The sequence below is a fragment of the Podarcis bocagei genome (genome assembly GCF_964188305.1).
Source record: "Podarcis bocagei genome assembly, chromosome: 17".
Taxonomy (NCBI): domain Eukaryota; kingdom Metazoa; phylum Chordata; class Lepidosauria; order Squamata; family Lacertidae; genus Podarcis; species Podarcis bocagei.
In genome coordinates this window covers 841,372-863,447 of record NC_138143.1, presented here as the reverse complement: position 1 = coordinate 863,447, position 22,076 = coordinate 841,372, and the positions used below count along the sequence as shown (strand labels likewise).

The 22,076-nt window shown below is 53.9% G+C and overlaps 1 protein-coding gene across 4 annotated transcripts in view; it reads right to left on the bottom strand.

Annotated features, from left to right (window-relative positions):
- Positions 1 to 22,076, bottom strand: part of PTPN18 (protein tyrosine phosphatase non-receptor type 18) — a 107,803-nt gene that overhangs the window by 58,470 nt on the left and 27,257 nt on the right. For 2 of the 4 annotated variants that reach the window (XM_081177383.1, XM_081177381.1), the window contains exon 2: positions 2,528 to 2,622. The exons of 1 other annotated variant lie outside the window; for it this stretch is intronic. In XM_081177383.1, coding sequence (XP_081033509.1) covers positions 2,528 to 2,620 — 93 coding nt within the window. In that variant the 5' untranslated portion in view covers positions 2,621 to 2,622. Of the gene's footprint in view, positions 1 to 2,527; positions 2,687 to 22,076 lie in introns of those variants that run through there. One more of the 4 variants, XM_081177380.1, reaches the window with a different exon arrangement.

The window sequence follows — 22,076 nt, the reverse complement described above, 5'->3', positions numbered from 1 at the left end:
TGTCAGGGCTCCCAACCAAGGCCAGCCCAATACATTTTGGCAGCTGAGGCAGATCCCAAAATGATGCCCCCCTCCCTGCCAGAAAGAAGGGGGGAGGAGAGATTTACCTCAGCAACAAGGAGAGCAGAAATACCAACATTGGCATCTGCTGCCCCAGTGGACCCTGCCACCTGAGGCACTCACCTCACATGGCCTCATGGGTGAGCCGGTCCTGAACAAAAATCAACATCAAGATCTGCTGCCCTGGGGACCTGGCTGCCTGAGGCAGCTGCCTCTCATGGGTGGGCTGGCCCTGCACCCAACAGAGAGGCTCTGGGAAGTGTTGTCAGATGAGAAGGCCAGTGGCTTCTAGTATAGCTTCAGGCACCAGGCCTGTTGGCGGACCAACTCTGCAAAGCTGCAAAAATGTCTCAAACGTGACGTGAAGGCTTGGAACATCAATCCCACTTTGTGGGAATCCCTTGCAGACGACTGCAATGCCTGGAGACAGACAAGTCGTGCATCCACAGTAATGAACAGAGGAGGAATGACCACTGGGAGGAACGCAGAGAAAAGAAACGCCATGGCGCATCTGTAACAGTGAAACTAGGCACCTTCATCTGCCCCAGCTGCAACAAAACATGTCTGTCCCATATCAGTCTCTGCAGCCACAGCAGGTGCTGTAACTCCAACGGTTTGACTTCACCCCAAAAGGTGCACTCCTCCATTGTCTCCCAAGACAGATGGATGCCAGCAACAACAACAATGCTCACTTGCCAAACTATTATTTATTTATTATTACCTTTATGAGTTGTTTTACACTGGAACAGTCTCAAAAGTGACTTACGAAAGATAAATCCATACCAATGGAAACCAGTAAAACACCTTTAAAAACCACAATGTACATTAAAAGTGATCATCTAAAAATACTACTGTACTTAAGAAGACAACTCCCAAGTTCTTCTGCAGGAACATATGGCAGTCAATCCAGATTTGGTATGGTATAAACCACCACAACTTGCACCTCTGCAGTGTTTTCTGAGTGTTCAAAGCACTTCATGGCATTATCCCTGTAAATCTGCACAACAAACCTGTAAAGCCAGTCACTGTTTTTATTATTAGTCTCATACTGCAGACGAGGGACTGAGGCTGAGAATGACTTGCATAAGGCCACTTTCCAAGTTCACGGCAGTGGTGAGATTTGAACTCGAAGCTTCTTGGTTCACAGCTTTAGGGCTTATCCACACTTACCTTTGTACTGATCTTTCTATGTCAGGAGTGCTCTGATGGTGTTTCCTGCTTGGCAGGGGGTTGGACTCGATGGCCCTTGTGGTCTCTTCCAACTCTATGATTCTAGGTACAGCCCATGATTTAAAGAACAGTGTCTGAGCACCACCTCATTTTTTTGATCCAGAGCTTTCCCCGTGAAAACCTGCCTCTTCAAGTTCAACCAGAGCAAATGTCATTCCACGGAAAACTAGAATTGATGTTTGCTCCAATTCAGCTTCAAAGAGCTGCTTTTCACGGGAAAGCTCGGTGCAAAACAAAAAAGAAAAACTGCTTGGGCACCGAGTGTTAAAGCACAGATCTTTGCCTGAAAAGAGTACGCAAAAGGCAGCTGTGCCTGCTTAGTTGCTTATATAGCATCCTGTAAGTGTATACCTGCATGCAAGCTTTTTACACTAGTACAAATAGATAGAGCAGCCTAGAAAGATTCTTTTCCAAGAGTTGTATAGAATGAAATTTATCAGGAAAAAAAATTCTTGTATTCTTATTGTGATGGAACAAATCAAGGGTGAAATATGCAAGGCTGGCCTGTACTATGGACAGATGGGACACCCATTTTGGACTCTAATCCCAAGAAGACCCTTGTCAACTTCTCTCTGCTACTGTCATTCTTGCGCCTTGTTCTAGTCCTAGCTTGGACACTAGTGTCTAGAACTAGAAGGGAGATACGAGGCAGCCCATTGTAGTTGCTGTAAGGTTATGGCTTTTTAGCAAGCATGAAATACTCATCTTCTTGCACTCCTTCCTTTTCTCCTCATAGATCTGGGAGCCCTCTGAGCATCAGAGGGATTATCTTCCCCTGGAGAGCAGGCAACATGCCTGGAATGCAGTTGGGAGGTGCAGTTAGGCTTCCCTCCAGCACTCATCAGCTGGATTGGGTCATGTGGCAAATCATGGGTCAAAGCAGGACTGAAATGTCATTTTTAAACGTGCTGGTTCTGTGAAAGTAATCACTAGGCAAGTCAACTTGCCACTCCTAGAAAATTAGACAGAAATTCAACTTCTGTAGCTTTTCTTGGAATGGAGATGCACAGGTAGAAAAAAAACTGTACCGGTTGAATTTATGCCTGTCACCAGGCCAGTAAAAGTATGGGAGGCCCACCAGGAAAAGGAAAAACCTCAGAGTATGTGAGGAAAATCCCTGGTTGCAGTGAACAGTGGGGTGGGGAAGAGGTGCTGTCAGCCAGTCCTAACCCAGGGCAGGGTGAGGTCTATTGCTGTCCTGAGTCACCCTCTCCCCGCCCAGGTAAACAAGACTCACCTGGAACTCCTCAGCCAGCTGCCCCTTCTCTTGCCCTGCCTGGGCCTCGACCCGGGCTAGGAAGCCCTTCAGGCTCTCTGCACAGCGGCTCATCCCTGTCAGAAGAGGGACAAGGCAGAGTGGGAACTGAAGGCTATGAAATGCTAAGAGGAAGTTCAGGTTCTTGCAGCCACGCCTCCCCAGTGTGGCTGGTGGGATGGGCCCAGACCTGTCTGGCTCTTTGCCCTCTCTTGGGAAACGGAAGGTAGCTTTTGTGCACACAGCAATCAGGGTGTGTGAGCTTCTCTGGACAACTGGCAGGGACAGCCTGAATGGCATCATCATCATCACTGGCAAAAGTCTGCACTTTCCCCACTCCTGTCTAGGGAATATTATCCTGTGTCCAAGGTTTCTGGCATTATTGTCCCAGGGGCAGCTGTAGCTCAGAGTGTGAGCCAGGACTGTAGTGGGAAACACAATTCAGAAACGCAATTCTCTGTGCATGTTCCTGGGGAGGTAAGTCCTCCTTGGTTCCCAGAGACATGTGACCAGTTACTCCCAGGGAAGTATGCATATGATTTCAGCAGGGCCAGTTCCAGAGAATACCCCCACCCCAAGTGGTTGGGCTGAGCAATAGATCACCCAAAGCTATGCATGATCTACCGTATTTTGCGCCCCATAGGACACTCCGGCCCATAAGACGCACCTAGTTTTTTTTTGGGGGGGGGAATAAAGGGGAAAAAATTTATTTCCCCCCCCGGTGCAGGGCTGGAAGAACCAGGTCGGGGAACAGCGGGAAGGCACGCTCTGCCTCCCCACTGTCCCCCGAGCTTGTGGGGCTGGCTATGGGGAGAAGTGTGCTGATCCCGGGACTGCAGGCAGCTCTGCGCGGCCATCGGGAACAGGGTGGGACTTCGCGCCCGGCTCCCGGTGGCCGCGCAGAGCTGCGCTGATCCCGGGACTGCAGGCAGCTCTGCGCGGCCATTGGGAGGGGGGCGGGACTTCGCCCCCAGCACCCGGTGGCCGCGCAGAGCTGCGCTGATCCCGGGACTGCAGGCAGCTCTGCGCGGCCATCAGGAACGGGGCGGGACTTCGCGCCCGGCTCCCGGTGGCCGCGCAGAGCTGCCCTGAGCCGGGGACTGCAGGCAGCTCTGCGCAACCCTCGGAGCCGGTCTCCCGAGGGTTGCGCAGAGCTTCCTGAAGCCTGGAGAGTGAGAGGGGTCGGTGCGCACCGACCCCTCTCGCTCTCCAGGCTTCAGCGAAAGCCTGCATTCGCCCCATAGGACGCACACACATTTCCCCTTCATTTTTGGAGGGGAAAAGGTGCGTCCTATAGGGCGAAAAATACGGTAAGTGTCGTAGGGAAAGATTTCTATATTTGCGGGAGTGAGGAGGGCTCAGGCGATCTCGAACATTTCTTCTCCACAGCAGCTGAAGAAGGTCACCCTCTTCTTGCCTGCATCAGTGACATCCTTTGCCTCCAGGAGTAACTGGAAGTGGGTGGCATAGCCTTCCCAGTCTCCTGAGGCTGGGCTGAACGGCATGAAGCTGTTGTCTGTTGCCGTTCTGGGTCCTTGGGTCCTGGAGCTGTAGCCTGGATGCGCAGTGCGCTGCTGTGTTGCCTGTGGCAGCTGTGTGCAGTGCGCAGCAGACAGCTCGGCAGGATCCCACCCTTGTCACCAGTGAAATATACTTAAGAGTCCTGTAGTGATTTCATGCTCTTTAATGCAGCTTGTAAAACTGATTGAATTGCCCTCCAAACCTCAGGCTTTTATATACATTATTTACACAATGAGTCCCATCTGATTGGCTGATTCTGCTTCCCTCCTGGAGCCCAATTCGTCTTTTCCTGCAGGCCAATCAGTTGTTGCATTCTAGGATCCTACTTGCCTATTGTTCTAGGATCCAGGCTTAGTACATAACACCCATCCAATGAACTATTGCAAAGGCTTCTGGGACATACCTTTCAGATCACACACAAATTCAGTGGTGACTCTTAACGTGTTGTGGTCCAAAGCAACTGCTTAGGTTGCTTGTGCTGCCAGACCTGCTCTGGATTGCAGCCATAGAAGGTATATAGACCAGCAGGCCCACCATATTTACACAGCAATTCCATAAATGCCTACTCAGAGAAAGATTTGTTCAGTTCAATGGGCCTTACTCCTAGGTAAGTGTGTATAGCAGGAGTGGCAAACCCAATTTTTTTTGGGGGGACTGTGTGGGGACTTGGTCCAGCAGCATTTCCCCACCCCATGGTAGCCTTGATGGAACCTATATCCCTCTAAATGTTGTTGGACTCCAATTCCCATCAGATCTCACCCAGCATGGGCCATAGTCTGGGATGATAGGAGCTGGAGCCCAGTAACCTCTGAGGGTCATCAGGTTCCCCATTCCTGCACTATAAAGTCACCAGATGCCAGGGTCACTTTGCTTTGCTGAAAACAAAAGCATTAGCTGAAGAAATTAGCTATGTGTCAATGGTAAAGGAGTAGGTGGATGTCATGACACACTCTATTAGTATGATGATCTTGAACAGAGAGGTTGTGAAAATGAAGGAAAGAGGATCAGCCAACACAGTCTGGGAAGATTTGGACTCCTTTATGGAGGGATACTAGCTTTCTTATGAAAGAGCCATGAGTGCCCAACTGAAGCAGTTCACAAGCATGATACACCTCCTTGCACAACTTTCCACAACAGATTGAATGAAAAACTGCTTGAGTTCAGCTGAGCTCTATTTCTTTTTCTCTTTTTTTGAAATAATTGGTATTGGTTTTACAAATACAAAATATAAATGAACACAAACTGTAAAAACAAATCTACCGTATTCTTCGCACTATAGGACACACTTTTTCCCCTCCAAAAATGAAGGGGAAATGTGTGTGCGTCCTATGGGGCGAATGAAGGCTTTCGCTGAAGCCTGAAAAGCGAGAGGGGTCGGTGCGCACCGACCCCTCTTGCTCTCCAGGCTTCAGGAGAGCCGCAGCGCCAGCCCCACAAGGTCGGGGGACAGCGGGGAGGCGGAACGCCGACATCCCACTGTCTCCCGATGTGGTTTGGAGGCTGACGGCGGGGAGACGCGTTCCTCTCACAATTGACCTCAACTAACGCTGCTCCCCAAAACCAAAGGTTTTCAAGTGGGAGCTTCTCATCTACCCACAAAATCTCATTCCCTAATCTACAGAGCAGTTTTGTACTTTTAAAAAACGTTTAGTGTTTTCCTTTTTAATGATTATCAAAGGTATAATAAAAGGTTGTGTGGTGCTATTAAAAAAAACAAAAAGGTAAAGAGATGGAGTATGATGAGGTGGCTGAAGCACCTCCGTTGACCAAACTGGCATTTGATCTGGTGCATGTTTCATATGGAATCTGGGAGGGAGCTAGGCTTATCTTGTGACCGAGAGATACTCTCTGAGCTCTTTTTATATTAACATCTGTTTGCACCATTGAAGTGCAATCCAATCCAAGATATGTTTATTCAGACCTACTTTCTATATTATGTTCAATGGGTTTGAATAGACCCACTAAAATTAAGTTAGGTCCATTAATTCCAGTGTGTCAACTCTTAGTACAACTTGATTGAATATTTTCCTATATACATAGAAATGTAAGGTTGTCATCATGCTGCAGTTTGTTTGGCTGCCTTTGGTGGCCATGCCAACTCCAGAAGACAACAAGGTAGCAGGCTGCCCTGACAAGCTGTTTAACAGAGAGGACAGAAGGTGCTTCAAAGGGTGGTTTGACAAACTGCTCTGTGAAACACCTCCCCCACTCCGTTGGGGCTGTGAGCAGAGGGGCTTGGAGCAAGCTGGGAGGGGATGGGTGGTTGCTGTTGTTGTTTAAGAGCAGTTTAATTGAACAAAATAAAACAAAAAGTATACTGTTACAATTACAATTACACACTTTCCATTGTCTCTCATAAATTGTCTTGGTTTTGTAAAGATTTCTACTGTCTTTCAGGGGTCAATCATGACCTGCCAAAGAATTTAGATGTTTACAGTGTTCTTTTATGTATACAGTGGTACCTCAGGTTACATACGCTTCAGGTTACAGACTCCACTAACCCAGAAATAGTGCTTCAGGTTAAGAACTTTGCTTCAGGATGAGAACAGAAATCGTGCTCTGGCGGCGCGGCAGCAGCAGGAGGCCCCATTAGCTAAAGTGGTGCTTCAGGTTAGGAACAGTTTCAGGTTAAGTACGGACCTCTGGAACGAATTAAGTACTTAACCTGAGGTACCACTGTACACTTATCTTTCCAGCGCATCAGTACCAGTTTTTTGGTCACAGGGCACAAATAATTCATTTATGTTGTCCAACTGTCCAATTCCATTTAGTTGGTATGTAGTTCAAAATAATCTTTTCCTCTGAATTTTTTATTTTTTTCTGCAGTTGTATTTATGGGAGGGGAAAAGTGAGGGGCTGGCTGAGATCAGAGGCGTAGTGGGGGGGGGCAGGGGGTACATGGCCCCGGGCACATCTGACGCTCCCATGACAGGCATGCTGAGGTGCGGCAGCAGGCAGGTTGGTCTAATGGCCAGGTGGGTGGAGGCAGTGGGCAAGGAGCCTGTTGCAGAGGGGCTGTGTTCACCCTCTGTGCGCGTTCTGCTGCATGCACCCCCAACCCAGCTGCCCAGTCCATCAGGAGGGTGTAACACTTGCCCCACCCCAGGTGCCTGCAATCCACGCTATGTTGCTGGCTGAGATGTAAAAGGAGGACAATGTGTGGCCAGTAGGTGAGGTTAGCAAGCAGAGAGAGCAAGGGCAGGAGCTGCACAGAACTTAGTGTGACTTACTTCGGAGCAGATGTCATAGATGTTTTGGCTGTGATTCTTGCATTGTGGGGGGTTGGACTAGATGACCCTTGGGGTCCTTCCAACTGTGTGACAGCTGAACTTGATCTACACGTGATATTGTGCGTGTATCTATATATATCTCTTAGAGGCTGTCTTGGAGTGGGGACTGTGATCCATTTCTTCCTATTCTTAAATCATGGGCCCATGACTGTATATATGGAAAATCCCTACAATCTGTAAATGAAATAATGCTTTTGAAGAATAAAGGCAGTGAATGGAGGATTCTGGTAGTCTTAATTTCCAGTTGTTAATTTTTTTAATGGGAGTTATACACCTGGGGTCAAGCCCAGGACTCTTTTTGCCTCTGAGAAAAACTTGTTTTCTCCTGATCTCAGAGAGCACCAGTGGCTGCACTCTGCATATGCTCTGATGTATCTCCTTTTTTTCTATTACTTCACCTGTGCCAGGCAGCCCAAGCTCTTGTGTACACTACATGCAGACACCCAGGAACCCCAAAAGTGGGGGGGGGGGTGTCAGGGAGAGAACAGGGGAGGGAGAGTTTCCTGCCTTAACTTTGCGGGGAAATATGGAATGATAATCAGAATAACCCTTGCCTCCTCAAAACTGGCTGCTGAGGACTGGGTTGTACACATGAGAGTGCTCAGCAGCATGTCAGGACTCAGGAGTCACAGGAACTGGCTTGTTTCAGTATAGCTGCTGCCCTTGAGCTACCAGAACTACAACTTGGCATCAAGTATTCTCAGGCTTTGAACTAGAAGGGCTATATAAATATGTTCTGTGTCGGCTGGGAGACCTTGGTGCAATTCTCACTGAAGGCCCTGCTATCTGCATGGCATTGCTCGAACTGGGATTTTTCACAAATGCAGTTGCTGCTTAGGGGTGTGTGTGTGTGTGTGTGTGTCACACTTTTGAGAATACAATTATCATTATCATCATCATATATTTATTTATATTCCACATTTTTCCCTGATGCCAGTGGCGGGCCTTGGCATCTCAAATTTCAGTGGCACTGCAATTTGTGTGTTGCTGCCATTTGGCGCTGTCAGGGCTGCCTCAGGTCTCAGCTCACAAAAGACCAACGCCAGGTTCTTCTTATATACAAGGATGTTTATTGCAGTTCATTATTGCTTTCACAACCGAGGCGCGCAGCCCCGCGTCTCTTAGCCTAGACGTTTTAAGTCCCCTCTGAATCGGTCCCGCCCCTACACCAGCTTAAGAGGCTTGTGCTAGTCCACCTCTTCCTGTCTTTCCTTTTCCGCAGGGTCTTTCTGCCCCCCTGGGTCCCTTCTCTCTTGCTCTCTCCTGAAGCGGATTCCTCAGATGCCTGTTCCCCCCTCCTTCGTGCTTTGGGGCCAGGCTCCTCCTCCGGGCTCTCTCCATTTCCGCGCGCCTCCACATTTGAACTTGGCGCGCGTTCGCTACCCCTGACCTTCCTCTTGACACTTACACTACTCCCTGTACTACTCTCCGCCTCTTCCGGCAGGACTTTCTGCCCCGATCTCCTTCCCGTCTCCTTCCTGCTCTGCTCCGTGTGTCACACTGGGAACTCCACTCTCTTCACTTCGTTCCTGCTGGGAAGCCGGCCCCGATCTCCCACTCCCACTCGGGGTTTCCCTGCTGCTTCCCTGCCCCTGGCATGTCCCCCCTGTGAACCCCCTTGGCCTGACTAGGGGCGCCCCCTTCTGGGAATCCTCCGATTCACTTGAGAGACTCATGGAAGACCTCAAGTCATTGTCCTCCTCTTCCTCACAGTCCTGGGATTCTTCCCCATCGCTCTCCGTCTCCCCCCTCACCTGTGCCTCTGTCCCTGAACCCCTGACATCCATCCCCCCCTCGAAGCCCCCCCTTCCCCCCTCCCGCTGCTCGGGCGCAGGTTCCGGGGGCTCCGTCGTTGTGGAGGTCGCTGCCGGACACAGGTCGTCGACGTCGATCTCCTCTGCTTCCAGTTCATTGTTTGTGTGCTCAAACCCATGGTCCTCTCCCAACATGTTCACGTCCTCCCCTCCCCCTGTTGCCTGGGTGGGGTCTGCTTGCCAAGGACCCATCCGCCACCTCGTGCGCCAGTCCTCTTCTGGTTGGTCGTCCCACCAGTAAGGAGTGTCGGTGTCCACCCCCGAACACGATCCCCTTGGAGGGCTCGACTCTGGCGTCGTCTCCTCTGCGGAGGAGAACCCTCGGAACGTGCTGGCGGAAAGTGTGGGCGTAAAAAGCCAATCGTCGAAAAACTGTGCTGGCATGGGCCTGTGTGGGAAAAGGGCATGGAACTCGTCCTTGAGGAGGGGTTCGTCCAAAGCGTAGTCCGGCACCCAACTGTTGGCGCTGGCCGGGGCGCCCTCCCTGGCGAGAAAATATTCTACTCCCTCTTCCCCCCATCTCGAGTCCAGAATCTCTGTGACCTCGTTGATTGGTTCGTCCCTAGGTGACCTCCCCCTCTTGGGCGACACTCTGCTCGGTTCTGGTGCCGTCCCTGACTCCTGAAATCTGTGTGGGGCCCTGTAAGGGGTGAGCACCGACCTATGAAAGACCGGGTGCATTCTGGAACCTTCGGGGAGGGCCAGTCGAAACGCTACAGGATTGATCCTGGCCTCAACTTGGTACGGCCCTAGTTGCCTGTGTCCTAGCTTCTTCTTAGCTAACGACTTGGCCGGCATTGCTTGGGCCGCTAACCATACCCAGTCTCCCACCTGGATGTCTTCCCCCTCCCTCCTGTGTCTGTCTGCCTGCACCTTATAGGCCTGTTTGGCTAGCTCCAAATGTCTCCGTAACTCGTCGTGGACCTCTTGCAATTCTGCTGCGAAATGGTCGGCTTCCTGTGGCGCCCCCTCCCCCGTCGTTACGAGCCCCGGGAAGGTTCTGGGATGCCGTCCATTGTTAGCGAAGAACGGCGTCACCCCCATCGACGCGTGCTTCGTGTTGTTGTAGGCAAACTCAGCCATCGGCAGGTAATCCACCCAAGCCGCGGGTCGCTGATTGGCGTAACATCTCAGGTACTGCTGCATGATCGCGTTGACCCTCTCCGCTTGGCCGTTGGTCTGCGGATGTCTCGCCGACGACAGGTTGATTTTGACGTGCAGAATCCCTAGGAGCTTCTGCCAGAAGCTGGACACAAACTGGCGCCCCCTGTCGGACAGAATGGACCGTGGCAAGCCATGCACCTTGAACACGTGGTCGATGAACAGTTTGGCGGTCTGCTCCGCTGTCGCCACCTTCGCGCAAGGAATGAAATGCGCTATCTTGGTGAACAGGTCTACAACCACAAGCACCGCCGTCTTGCCTTGCGAACTGGGCAGATCAGTGACAAAGTCCAGCGCCACCCTCTCCCACGGTTGCAGTGGCGTCTCCAACGGTTCCAGCAGTCCCGCTGGCTTCTGGTGCACTGGCTTGGGCCTTTGGCATGTGTCACACCTGGCGACGTACTCCGCGACCTCCCCTCGCATCTGGGGCCACCAAAAGTCTCTGGCCACTAATTCCGTCGTCTTTTCCTTGCCGAAGTGGCCAGCGCTGGGTGCGTCGTGCAACTGCTGCAGAACCTTCGCGCGGAGATCGTCTCCCGGAACGTAGAGAGCACCTTTACGGGTCAGCAGGCCGTCGCGTATCTGGAACTCGTCATCCTTCGCCGTGCCTCTCCGCACCTCTTCCATTTTGGACTGTGCGAACGGATCCGCCTGCAACGCGCGCCGCACCGCCTCCAGGTCCACGGCGGCTGAAGCGCACGCCCACGCCTGTGGTGCAAAAATGTGCTTGGCTGCCGCCGGTGCCGCTTCCTCGAGATACTGCGGTTTTCTGGAGAGCGCATCTGCTATGACATTGTTGTCGCCTGGGATGTACTCGATTCTGAAATCGAAATCCGCAAAGAACTCCACCCAGCGTATGTGCCTCTGGCTCTGTAGCTTCGCCGTGCGCCAGTGCTCTAGGTTCTTGTGGTCCGTGCAGACCTGCACGGTGTGCTTGGCTCCGATGAGAAAGTGCCTCCATGCCTTGAAAGCTGCGTGGATGGCCAGCAACTCCCTGTCCCAGATGGTGTAGTTCTGTTCCGACTTGCTGAGCTTCCGGGAGTAGAAAGCACAGGGCCTCTAGTACCCCTGCGGGTCCTCCTGCAAGAGGACGGCCCCCACCGCTCTGTCAGATGCGTCAGTCTCCACCCTCATGGGCCTGCCGGGATTCACGTGTGTCAGAGCTGCTTCAAGATCCTAGCTCACAGAGGATCACGCTAGCCAGCGGTCATTAAGTAAAAGTCTTTATTGAATTACAGTTTCCATTCTCACGCTGCTGTCTGCAACTCTACGTCTACTAGCTAGATCGGCGAGGCTCCGTCTGAGTCTCCGCCCCGTGCGCACCAACTTAATATCCTAGCCTTGCTCCACCTTTTCCTCCTGACTGTCCTCCTCTGGGTCCCTCTACCCCCCGGGGCTTCTTCCTTCCGGGATTCTTCTGACGCTGACCCGGACCCTTCTGCCTCCTTGCGCCGGGCTTTAGGACCTGGTTCCCTTTCGGGGCTGCTCACTGCGCCGCCTTCCTCTGCATTTGAACTTGGCGCGCGCGCCCAACCTTCCACTTTCCTCTTAACCGTTTCTTCGCTCCCCGATGGAGGTGTGGCCACTCCTGACTCCTGCCCTCCCTCCTGTGGTGAGCTGCCAGCGCTTCCCCCCTGGCTCCTTTCCTCTTCCCTGCTTCCTGGCGGTGACGCTGGTCCCGATTTCCAGCTGCTCCCCCCTGAGTCTCCTCTGGCTCTATCTTCCTGGGGTGCCTCTCTAGATTCCCCCCTTGCCCTGGCCACTGGTGCTCCTTTCTGTGAATCCTCTGATTCACTGGAAAGACTGGGAGATCTCGGGTCGTCGTCATCACTCATCCTTTCCTCTGTCTCCTCCCCTTCGCTCTCTGTTTCCTCCCTTGCCCGTGCCTCTGCACCTAAACCCCTGACATCCATCCCCCCCTCGAAGCCCCCCAGTCCCCCCTCCCCTCCTTCCGGTGCTGGAGCTGGGGGCTGCTGTTGCAAAGGGACGAACGTCGGATATCGGTCGCTTCCCGTGGCAGGCCTCCATCGGAACTCTTCCGGGTCTTCCTCCCTGCTCTCGTTGACGACAGTCACCTCCTCTTCCATCTCTGTGCCGCCGTGCTCGAAACCAGGGTCGTCCCCGAAAATGTCCATGTCCGTCTCTCCCGCACTTCCTCCAGGCGGCGTTGCTCGGCCGGAACAGTCCAGCCACTTCCTGCGGAACTGCTCCTCCGGCCTATCGTCCCACCAATACGAGGGTTCTGAGACAGATCCCGAGGGTGACCCCTCCGGGGAACGGACGTCTCGTGTCGGTTCCTCGTCCGAGTCGAACCCCCTGAACGTGCTGTCCGAAAGCGTGGGCGTGAAAAGCCAGTCGTCGAAAAAGTCCGCTGGCATAGGTCTATGTGGGAAGAGGGCATGAAACTCGTCTTTGAGCAGAGGTTCGTCTAAAGCGTAGCCCGGCACCCAGCTGTTCGCACTGGCCGGGGTGCCCTCCCTGGCGAGAAAGTATTCTACTCCCTCTTCCCCCCATCTGGAGTCCAAAATCTCCGTGACTTCGTTGATGCGCTCCTCCTGTGCCACTCCCGCGTGCCCCGTTCCTTCTCTGAGCGGACTCGGCGCCGTTCCGGGTTCCTGGAACCTGTGCGGTGCCTTGTAGGGAGTGAGCACCGATCTGTGGAACACCGGATGCATTCTGGAACCCTCCGGAAGCGCCAGCCTGAAAGCCACCGGGTTGACCTGCTCTTCGACTTGGTAGGGCCCCAGTTGTTTATGCCCTAGTTTCTTCTTGGCCAACGACCTGGCCGGCACTGCGTGGGCTGCTAACCAGACCCAGTCTCCCACGTGGAGCTCTTCGCCAACCCTTCTGTGTTTGTCCGCTTGTACCTTGTATGCGTGTTTAGCCAGCTCCAGGTGGCGCCGCAGCTGATCGTGGACTTCCTGCAGCTCCGACGCGAACGCATCTGCTGACTGCGGCTCCCCTTCTCCCCTGCATTCCAGTCCCGGGAAGGTTCTAGGGTGCCGCCCGTTGTTGGCGAAGAACGGCGTGACGCCCGTGGATACGTGCTTCGTGTTGTTGTAGGCAAACTCTGCAAGCGGCAGGTAATCCACCCACGTCGCAGGCTGTTGGTTCGCATAACATCTCAGGTACTGCTGCATGATGGCATTGGCTCGCTCCGCTTGCCCGTTGGTCTGCGGGTGTCTCGCCGACGCCAGATTGATCTTGACGTTTAGGAAGCCCATCAGCTTCTGCCAGAAGTTCGAGATGAACTGCCGCCCGCGGTCGGACAGAATAGACCGTGGCAGACCGTGAACCTTGAACACGTGGTCTATGAACAGTTTGGCGGTTTGCTCTGCCGTGGCCACCTTAGCACACGGAATGAAATGCGCCATCTTGGAGAACAGGTCCACCACCACCAACACTGCCGTCTTGCCCCTTGAGCTGGGCAGATCCGTGACAAAGTCCAGAGCCACCCTTTCCCAAGGTTCGACCGGAGTTTGCAGCGGCTCCAACAGTCCAGCCGGCGGTTTGTGCACCGTCTTTGCCCTCTGGCAAGTGTCACACCTCGCCACGTAGTCTGCGACCTCCCCTCTCATTCCAGGCCACCAGAAATCCCTGGCTACTAATTCCACCGTCTTCTCCTTGCCAAAGTGCCCGGCCGTGGGTGCGTCGTGCAGCTGCTGAAGCACCTTGGCTCGAAGTTCGTCACCCGGCACGTAGATGGCCCCTTTACGGATGAGCAATCCATCTCGTAGCTGGAAACCGTCGGCCGCTGCCTTGCCCCCTCGCACCTCTGCCATCTTCGTTTGTGCGAAGGAGTCCCCCTGCAACGCTCGCCGCACCGCCTCTAGGTCCACGGTCGCCGCGGCGCACGCCCACACTGTCGGTGCAAAGATGTGCATGGCGGCCGCTGGTGTTGCGTCCTCCAGATACTGTGGCTTGCGGGAGAGAGCGTCTGCCATGATGTTGGTGTCCCCCGGGACATACTCTATTCGGAAGTCGAAGTCCGCAAAGAACTCAGCCCAACGTATCTGCCTCTGGTTCAGGAACTGTGCCGTGCGCCAGTGTTCCAGATTCTTGTGGTCCGTGCAAACCTGCACCGTGTGCTTGGCGCCGATCAGAAAGTGCCTCCACGCCTTGAACGCTGCATGAATGGCCAGCAACTCCCTGTCCCATATGGTGTAGTTCTGCTCGGACTTGCTGAGTTTCCTGGAGTAAAACGCTCCCGGCCGCCACACGCCCTGCTGGTCCTTCTGCAGCAGGACCGCCCCCACTGCTCTGTCCGAAGCGTCTGTCTCCACCCTCATCGGCATGCTGGGGTTGACATGAAGCAGCTGCTCTTCCGACGCGAAGAGACGCTTGAGGGCCTGAAAGGACTGCTCCGCCTGCTCTGTCCAGATGAACTTCTTCTTCTTGGAGCTAAGGGTGTCAGTGATGGCCGCCGTCTGCATCGCGAAGCCCTTGATAAACTTGCGATAGAAGTTCGCAAAGCCGACAAACCGTTGGACCTCCTTCCGGTTGCGTGGGCTCTTCCAATCCAACACTGCTCGAACCTTGGCGCTGTCCATGGCGAGCCCCTTGTCAGACAGCTTGTAGCCCAGAAAATCCACCTCCGGCACGTCAAATTGGCACTTCTCCAGCTTGGCGTAGAGCCTGTGTTGCTTTAGCCTGCCCAGCACTTCCTTGACGTGCTTGTCATGTTCTTGCTGCGACTCCGAAAAGATCAGGATGTCATCCAAGAAACAGACGCACGTCTTGTAGAGAAGTCCCGCCAACACGTGATGCATAAATGCTTGAAAAACGTGAGCGCCATTTTGCAGTCCAAAAGGCATAACTCTGTATTCGTAGGTACCCAGTGGCGTGAACATGGCTGTCTTCCACTCATCACCCTCCCGCATGCGAATGAGGTTGTACGCCCCCCGCAGGTCCAACTTGGTGAACACCTTTCCCTTCCGTACCTTCGCCAGGAGGTCGTCGATGCGGGGCATGGGGAAGTCCGACGGCTTGGTCACACTGTTCAAAATCCTGTAATCCACTACGAGTCTTTTTTGGGGTGTGTCTCGCTTCTTAACAAAGAATACAGGACTGCCCCCCGCTGCCTTAGACTCTCGGATGAAACCGCGCTCCAAATTATGATCGATGAAGTCTTTGAGTTCCTGCAGTTCGTCCTCAGACATGGAATACAGCTTCCCTTTAGGCAGCGCCGCCCCCGGCAGCAGGTCAATTTTGCAGTCATATGGTCTGTGAGGGGGTAGCCTGTCCGCCTCCTTCTCGCAGAAAACTTCCAGAAATTCTGCGTACTTGTGGGGAATCGCTTGCAGCGTGCCTAGCAGCAGCTGTGACTCCTCTTCCTCTCCTTCCTGCCTGGGTACGATGCAGTGTTCAGCACAAAAGGAAGAGCCGAAAACCAGCTGCCTCTGGAACCAAGCCATCGTTGGGCTGTGCTTGTCCAGCCAACTCATGCCCAATACAATGGGCGTGTCAGACAGTTGAGTGACGTTGAAGCTGATGATTTCCCTGTGATTTCCAAGTCGCATCACCATTGGTGGCGTCTGCTTCACCACTTGCCCCCCTAGCAGCTCCCTGCCATCCACAGTGACAACCTGCAGGGGCAGTGTGGCCGGCAGCAACTGCACAGCGTGCCTGTCGACAAATTCCTGCCCTATAAAGTCCGCGTTGCTGCCGGAGTCGATGGTGATTGGCACGTCCATGGTGATTCCATTGGGCAGCTGGAGAGATGCTGTGAGCCTCACTACTGGTTTGGGCGGGAGGGGGTTCACTGGCTGTAAAATCTCTGGGGACTGCGTCACTAACACGTCTGGCTGGGCCCCAGTGCCTCTTCCTCCAGCCAGACATCGTCGTTTCCCTGCTGTGGTCCTCCCTGCTGCGTTGCTGCAGTCACCATTGCTGAGGCTGCAGTAAGCTTGTGGGGCCTCTGGGGACACTCTTTCGCCATATGCCCTGGCTGCTCACAGACGTAACACTTCCTGGTCCCTCTAGGAGGCTTCGCCTTCACTGCTGCCGGTGCTAGGGCTCTGGTTGCTGACTGAGCCCTTGCACCTCCAACCTCCATAGGTTCGGCTCCTCCTCCTGGCGGAGGCGTGGATTGCGCCCGTGCTGCTTCTCTGGGAAAGAAGGAGGGGCCCCCGGCTGGTTCGCGCCCTCCACGTCCTTCGTCCTTGCTCCACTGACGTCCTTCCAGCCTCACCCCCACAGCCAGTGCCCTCTGAACGACCTCCTGGGTGGTTCGGGGTCTCTCCCCCCTCGCTATCTCATCTTTAATCGAGTTGTGCAGTCCCTCCCAAAAGAGGTCTCTTACAGGAGCCGAATCTCTGTCCCATTCCAGGGCGCTGACCAAGGCGAAAAAGCGGGCATGATACTGTCTGACGCTGGCCCTCCCTTGTCTCAGCCCATGCACCTCCTTCCGTGCAAGATCAATGTCAATACTTGATAAGAAACACCCATCCATCGCTTTAATAAAGGCATCCGCATTCTGGAGCGCCGGATCGTTATCTCTCCATAAATTGCGCAACCATGCTTTCGCCTCCCCATGCAGATGGGACATGATGAACCCCACTCTCTCCTGTTCATCTCTAAAGTCTTTATGCAACAGTTGCAGTGCGCACAGTACGTCGGCTCTAAAGTTGGGATACTGTTGCAGGTTCCCATCGAAGTGAGAGAGCAGTCCGCCTGTCCGTCTCGCCAACCCAATTCCCTCCTGCCGGGGTGTTTGCTTTGCCAGTACGTCTAACCTGACCTGGAGATCCCTGCAGGCGGCAGCTGCCTCGTCCTCTCTCTTCCTGGATGCGAGAACCTCGGCGTTCAGTTGTGCCACTGCTTTTCTGAGGTCCTCTATCTGCTGCTCAGCCGTCATGTCTCCTGCCGTTCGTGAGCTCGCTAGTGGGCGCCTGTTTCTCTCCCCTCCTCGAGGCTGCAGATGCCCACAATGTGGAGACGGAGCCTACTGTCAGAGCTGCTTCAAGATCCTAGCTCACAGAGGATCACGCTAGCCAGCGGTCATTAAGTAAAAGTCTTTATTGAATTACAGTTTCCATTCTCACGCTGCTGTCTGCAACTCTACGTCTACTAGCTAGATCGGCGAGGCTCCGTCTGAGTCTCCGCCCCGTGCGCACCAACTTAATATCCTAGCCTTGCTCCACCTTTTCCTCCTGACTGTCCTCCTCTGGGTCCCTCTACCCCCCGGGGCTTCTTCCTTCCGGGATTCTTCTGACGCTGACCCGGACCCTTCTGCCTCCTTGCGCCGGGCTTTAGGACCTGGTTCCCTTTCGGGGCTGCTCACTGCGCCGCCTTCCTCTGCATTTGAACTTGGCGCGCGCGCCCAACCTTCCACTTTCCTCTTAACCGTTTCTTCGCTCCCCGATGGAGGTGTGGCCACTCCTGACTCCTGCCCTCCCTCCTGTGGTGAGCTGCCAGCGCTTCCCCCCTGGCTCCTTTCCTCTTCCCTGCTTCCTGGCGGTGACGCTGGTCCCGATTTCCAGCTGCTCCCCCCTGAGTCTCCTCTGGCTCTATCTTCCTGGGGTGCCTCTCTAGATTCCCCCCTTGCCCTGGCCACTGGTGCTCCTTTCTGTGAATCCTCTGATTCACTGGAAAGACTGGGAGATCTCGGGTCGTCGTCATCACTCATCCTTTCCTCTGTCTCCTCCCCTTCGCTCTCTGTTTCCTCCCTTGCCCGTGCCTCTGCACCTAAACCCCTGACAACGTGTAACAGCTGTTCCTCGGACGCAAAGAGACTTTTAAGCCTCCTGAAGGACTGCTCCGCCTGGTCCGTCCAGGTGAACTTCTTCTTCTTGGAGCTGAGAGTGTCCGTGATAGCTGCCGTCTCCCTGGCGAAACCCCTGATGAACTTGCGGTAAAAGTTGGCGAAACCGACGAACCTCTGGACCTCCTTCCGCGTTCGCGGGCTCTTCCAGTCCAACACCGCGCGGACCTTGGCGCTGTCCATGGCTAGTCCCCTGTCGGACAGCCTATAGCCCAGAAAATCCACCTCCGTCACGTCGAATTGGCACTTCTCCAGTTTGGCGTAGAGCCTGTGCTCCCGTAGCCGCTGCAGGACTTCCTTAACGTCGCTCTCGTGAGCCTCCGGCGATTCCGAGAAGATAAGAATGTCGTCGAGGAAACATACGCACTTCTTGTAGAGGAGTCCCGCTAGCACGTGGTGCATAAAAGCTTGGAAATAGTGGGAGCCATTCTGGAGACCAAACGGCATAACTCTGTATTCGTAGGTGCCCAACGGCGTGAACATGGCCGTCTTCCACTCATCACCCTCTCGCACGAGTATGAGATTGTAAGCTCCGCGGAGATCCAACTTGGTGAATATCTTTCCTTTCCGCACCGTCGCGAGCAGGTCGTCAATCTTGGGCATGGGAAAGGCCGCGGGCTTCGTCTTAGAGTTTATGAATCTAAAGTCCACTATCAGTCTTTTTTGGGGCGTGTCCTTCTTCTTCACGAAAAACACAGGACTGCCCCCTACAGCCTTTGATTCTCGGATGAATCCCCGCTGCAGGTTGTGATCTATGAACTCCCTGAGCTCCCGCAGCTCCTCCTCGGACATGGAATACAGCTTCACAGGCGGCAGCGTTGTCCCTGGCAAGAGGTCAATAGCGCAATCGTAGGGCCGGTGAGGTGGCAACTGGTCTGCCTCCTTTTCGCAGAAAACCTCCAAAAACTCCTTGTACTTGAGGGGTACTGCTTGCGCCATGCTGAGACGTAGCTGCTGCCCCTCCTCTTGGCCCTCCTCCTCCTGACCGGTCTGGATGCAATGCTGTGCGCAATAGGACGAGCTGAAGGTGAGCTGCCGCTGGTACCACGCCATGGTCGGGCTGTGCCTATCCAGCCAACTCATGCCTAACACTATAGGCGTGTCTGACAGGCGGGTGACGTTGAAACTGATGATTTCTCGGTGATTGCCAATCTGCATCACCATGGGTGGCGTCTGTTGCACCACCTGCCCACCTAGCAACTTCCTGCCATCCACCATGACGACGTTCAAAGGCAGCGTGGCTGGTAGGAGCTCTATGCGATGCTGCTTGACGAAGTGCACCCCTACGAAGTCTGCGTTGCTCCCACTGTCAATTGTAATGGGGACTTCTAGGGTGCGTCCATTAGGTAGCTGGAGAGTTGCAGTGAGCTGCACCACTGGCTTAGGTGGCAGGGGGTCTGTAGGCTGCAAAAGCGCTGGGGACTGCCCTACTGACTCGCCTGGCTGTGCCCCAGCATTTGAGCTTCCAGCCAGGCATTGCCGTTTCCCTGAAACTGCTCCTCATGTTGTGCTGCTGCAGTTACTGTTGCTAAGGCTGCAGTGTGCTTTTGGAGCCTCTGGGGACACTCTTTGGCCATGTGCGTCCCACTGTCACAGATGTAACACTTCCTGTTCCCTCTAGGAGGCTTTGTCTTGACTGCTCCGGACGCTGGGGCTCCGGCTGCTGACTGAGCCTTTGCAGTCCCCAGTTCCATCGGCTCCTCCCCTGCCTGCAGCTGAGGGGAGGGACGCGTACGTCCTGGATCTCTGGGAAAGAAGGGAGGCACTCTAGACGGTGCGTGAAGCTGGCTACCCCCCTCATTGCGCCAAGGGCGTTCTTCATGGCGTACTCCAATGGCAAGCGCCCGCTGCACCACGTCTGCCAGGGTTTTAGGTCTGTCCCCCCTTGCCAGTTCGTCTTTCACAGGGCCAGAGAGCCCCTCCCAAAACAAGTCTCTGACTGCCAGAGAATCTTTCTCCCATCGCAGCACATTCAGCAAGGCGAAAAAGCGAGCATGGTACTGACGTACTGAAGCCTTGCCTTGCCTTAAACCATGCATCTGCTGGCGTGCTACATCCACATCCACGCTAGACTGGAAGCAAGCGTCCATGCATTTGATAAATTCATCAGAGTCCCTTCGAGCAGGGCAATCCTCGCGCCACAGATTGCGCAGCCAAGCCCTCGCTTCCCCATGCAAGTGGGACACAATGAAACCCACTTTCTCTTCCTCATCTTTAAAGTCGTCGCGAAGCAAATGCAACGCATATTCTACGTCAGCTCTAAAACTGGGGTACTGCTGCGGGTTCCCATCGAAGTGGGCTACCAAGTTGCCTCCTCTTCTGCTCAGTGCTACTCCAGCAGCTTTGGCCCCCGGGAACCCCACCTGGCATGCATGATCCCACCTGGCTTGCAGATCTTGGCACCGCTTTTCCGCCTCTTCCCCCCTCTTCTGGGAGATTGCTACCTCAGTGGTAAGCTGGGAGACTGCGTTGCGTAGCTCAGCTATTTGCTGCTCCATACTCATGGCTGCCAAACTTCGTGAGCTTTGCAAAAAAAAAATTTGCGTATCTTTGGGAGGGGACTTACTGTCAGGGCTGCCTCAGGTCTCAGCTCACAAAAGACCAACGCCAGGTTCTTGTTTATTGCAGTTCATTATTGCTTTCACAACCGAGGCGCGCAGCCCCGCGTCTCTTAGCCTAGACGTTTTAAGTCCCCTCTGAATCGGTCCCGCCCCTACACCAGCTTAAGAGGCTTGTGCTAGTCCACCTTTTCCTGTCTTTCCTTTTCTGCAGGGTCTTTCTGCCCCCCTGGGTCCCTTCTCTCCTGCTCTCTCCTGAAGCGGATTCCTCAGATGCCTGTTCCCCCCTCCTTCGTGCTTTGGGGCCAGGCTCCTCCTCCGGGCTCTCTCCATTTCCGCGCGCCTCCACATTTGAACTTGGCGCGCGTTCGCTACCCCTGACCTTCCTCTTGACACTTACACTACTCCCTGTACTACTCTCCGCCTCTTCCGGCAGGACGTTCTGCCCCGATCTCCTTCCCCTGTCTCCTTCCTGCTCTGCTCCGTGTGTCACACTGGGAACTCCACTCTCTTCACTTCGTTCCTGCTGGGAAGCCGGCCCCGATCTCCCACTCCCACTCGGGGTTTCCCTGCTGCTTCCCTGCCCCTGGCATGTCCCCCCTGTGAACCCCCTTGGCCTGACTAGGGGCGCCCCCTTCTGGGAATCCTCCGATTCACTTGAGAGACTCATGGAAGACCTCAAGTCATTGTCCTCCTCTTCCTCACAGTCCTGGGATTCTTCCCCATCGCTCTCCGTCTCCCCCCTCACCTGTGCCTCTGTCCCTGAACCCCTGACAGGCGCCCTCTCGCCTTCTGCTGGATGTCATAGTTGTGGCGCCCCAGAAACTCTGTGACTGGTGCAACTGCACCGCTCATGCTCCCCTTGATTCATCTTGCTGATGGGACTCAAGGAAGCTTACAGATAAAATCAATTAAACAAGATACAAGGCTGTATCTCCCGTTTGTAACACCTTTCTGTGCTATGCACATCACTGTGCGTTACGGGAAATGCAGAAGAAAAGTGCTAAGTTCTTGAGTAATCCATACTGTGTCTTCTCTTTACCACACAGCTCTGCTCTTAACTGTAATAGTGCAGGAAGCAGATGGTGTTTGAAAGGTCACTTAAAAAACAACCACCTCAAGGACATACACGTGCACTTGGAGGGCCATTTGTGCATAGAGCTAGGCCTTTTCACCTTCCTTTTAAAATATAAGGTAAAAGCATGTACACCTTTCCCCACATTACATTACCTGCACAAAACTGTTAAATATTAAATAAAGTTATAGTTTTCCTTTGTGCTTTTCCTGATGGGAGTGTATGGACCATCACTGAGATCTCAAAAATTTCGGTAATATATGGTGAAATGCTGTTGAACATAAATGCACACTTGCTGCCCAAACATCTGTGGCACCAGCAATGCTGTGATTTCTGAGTACAGAAAGCTG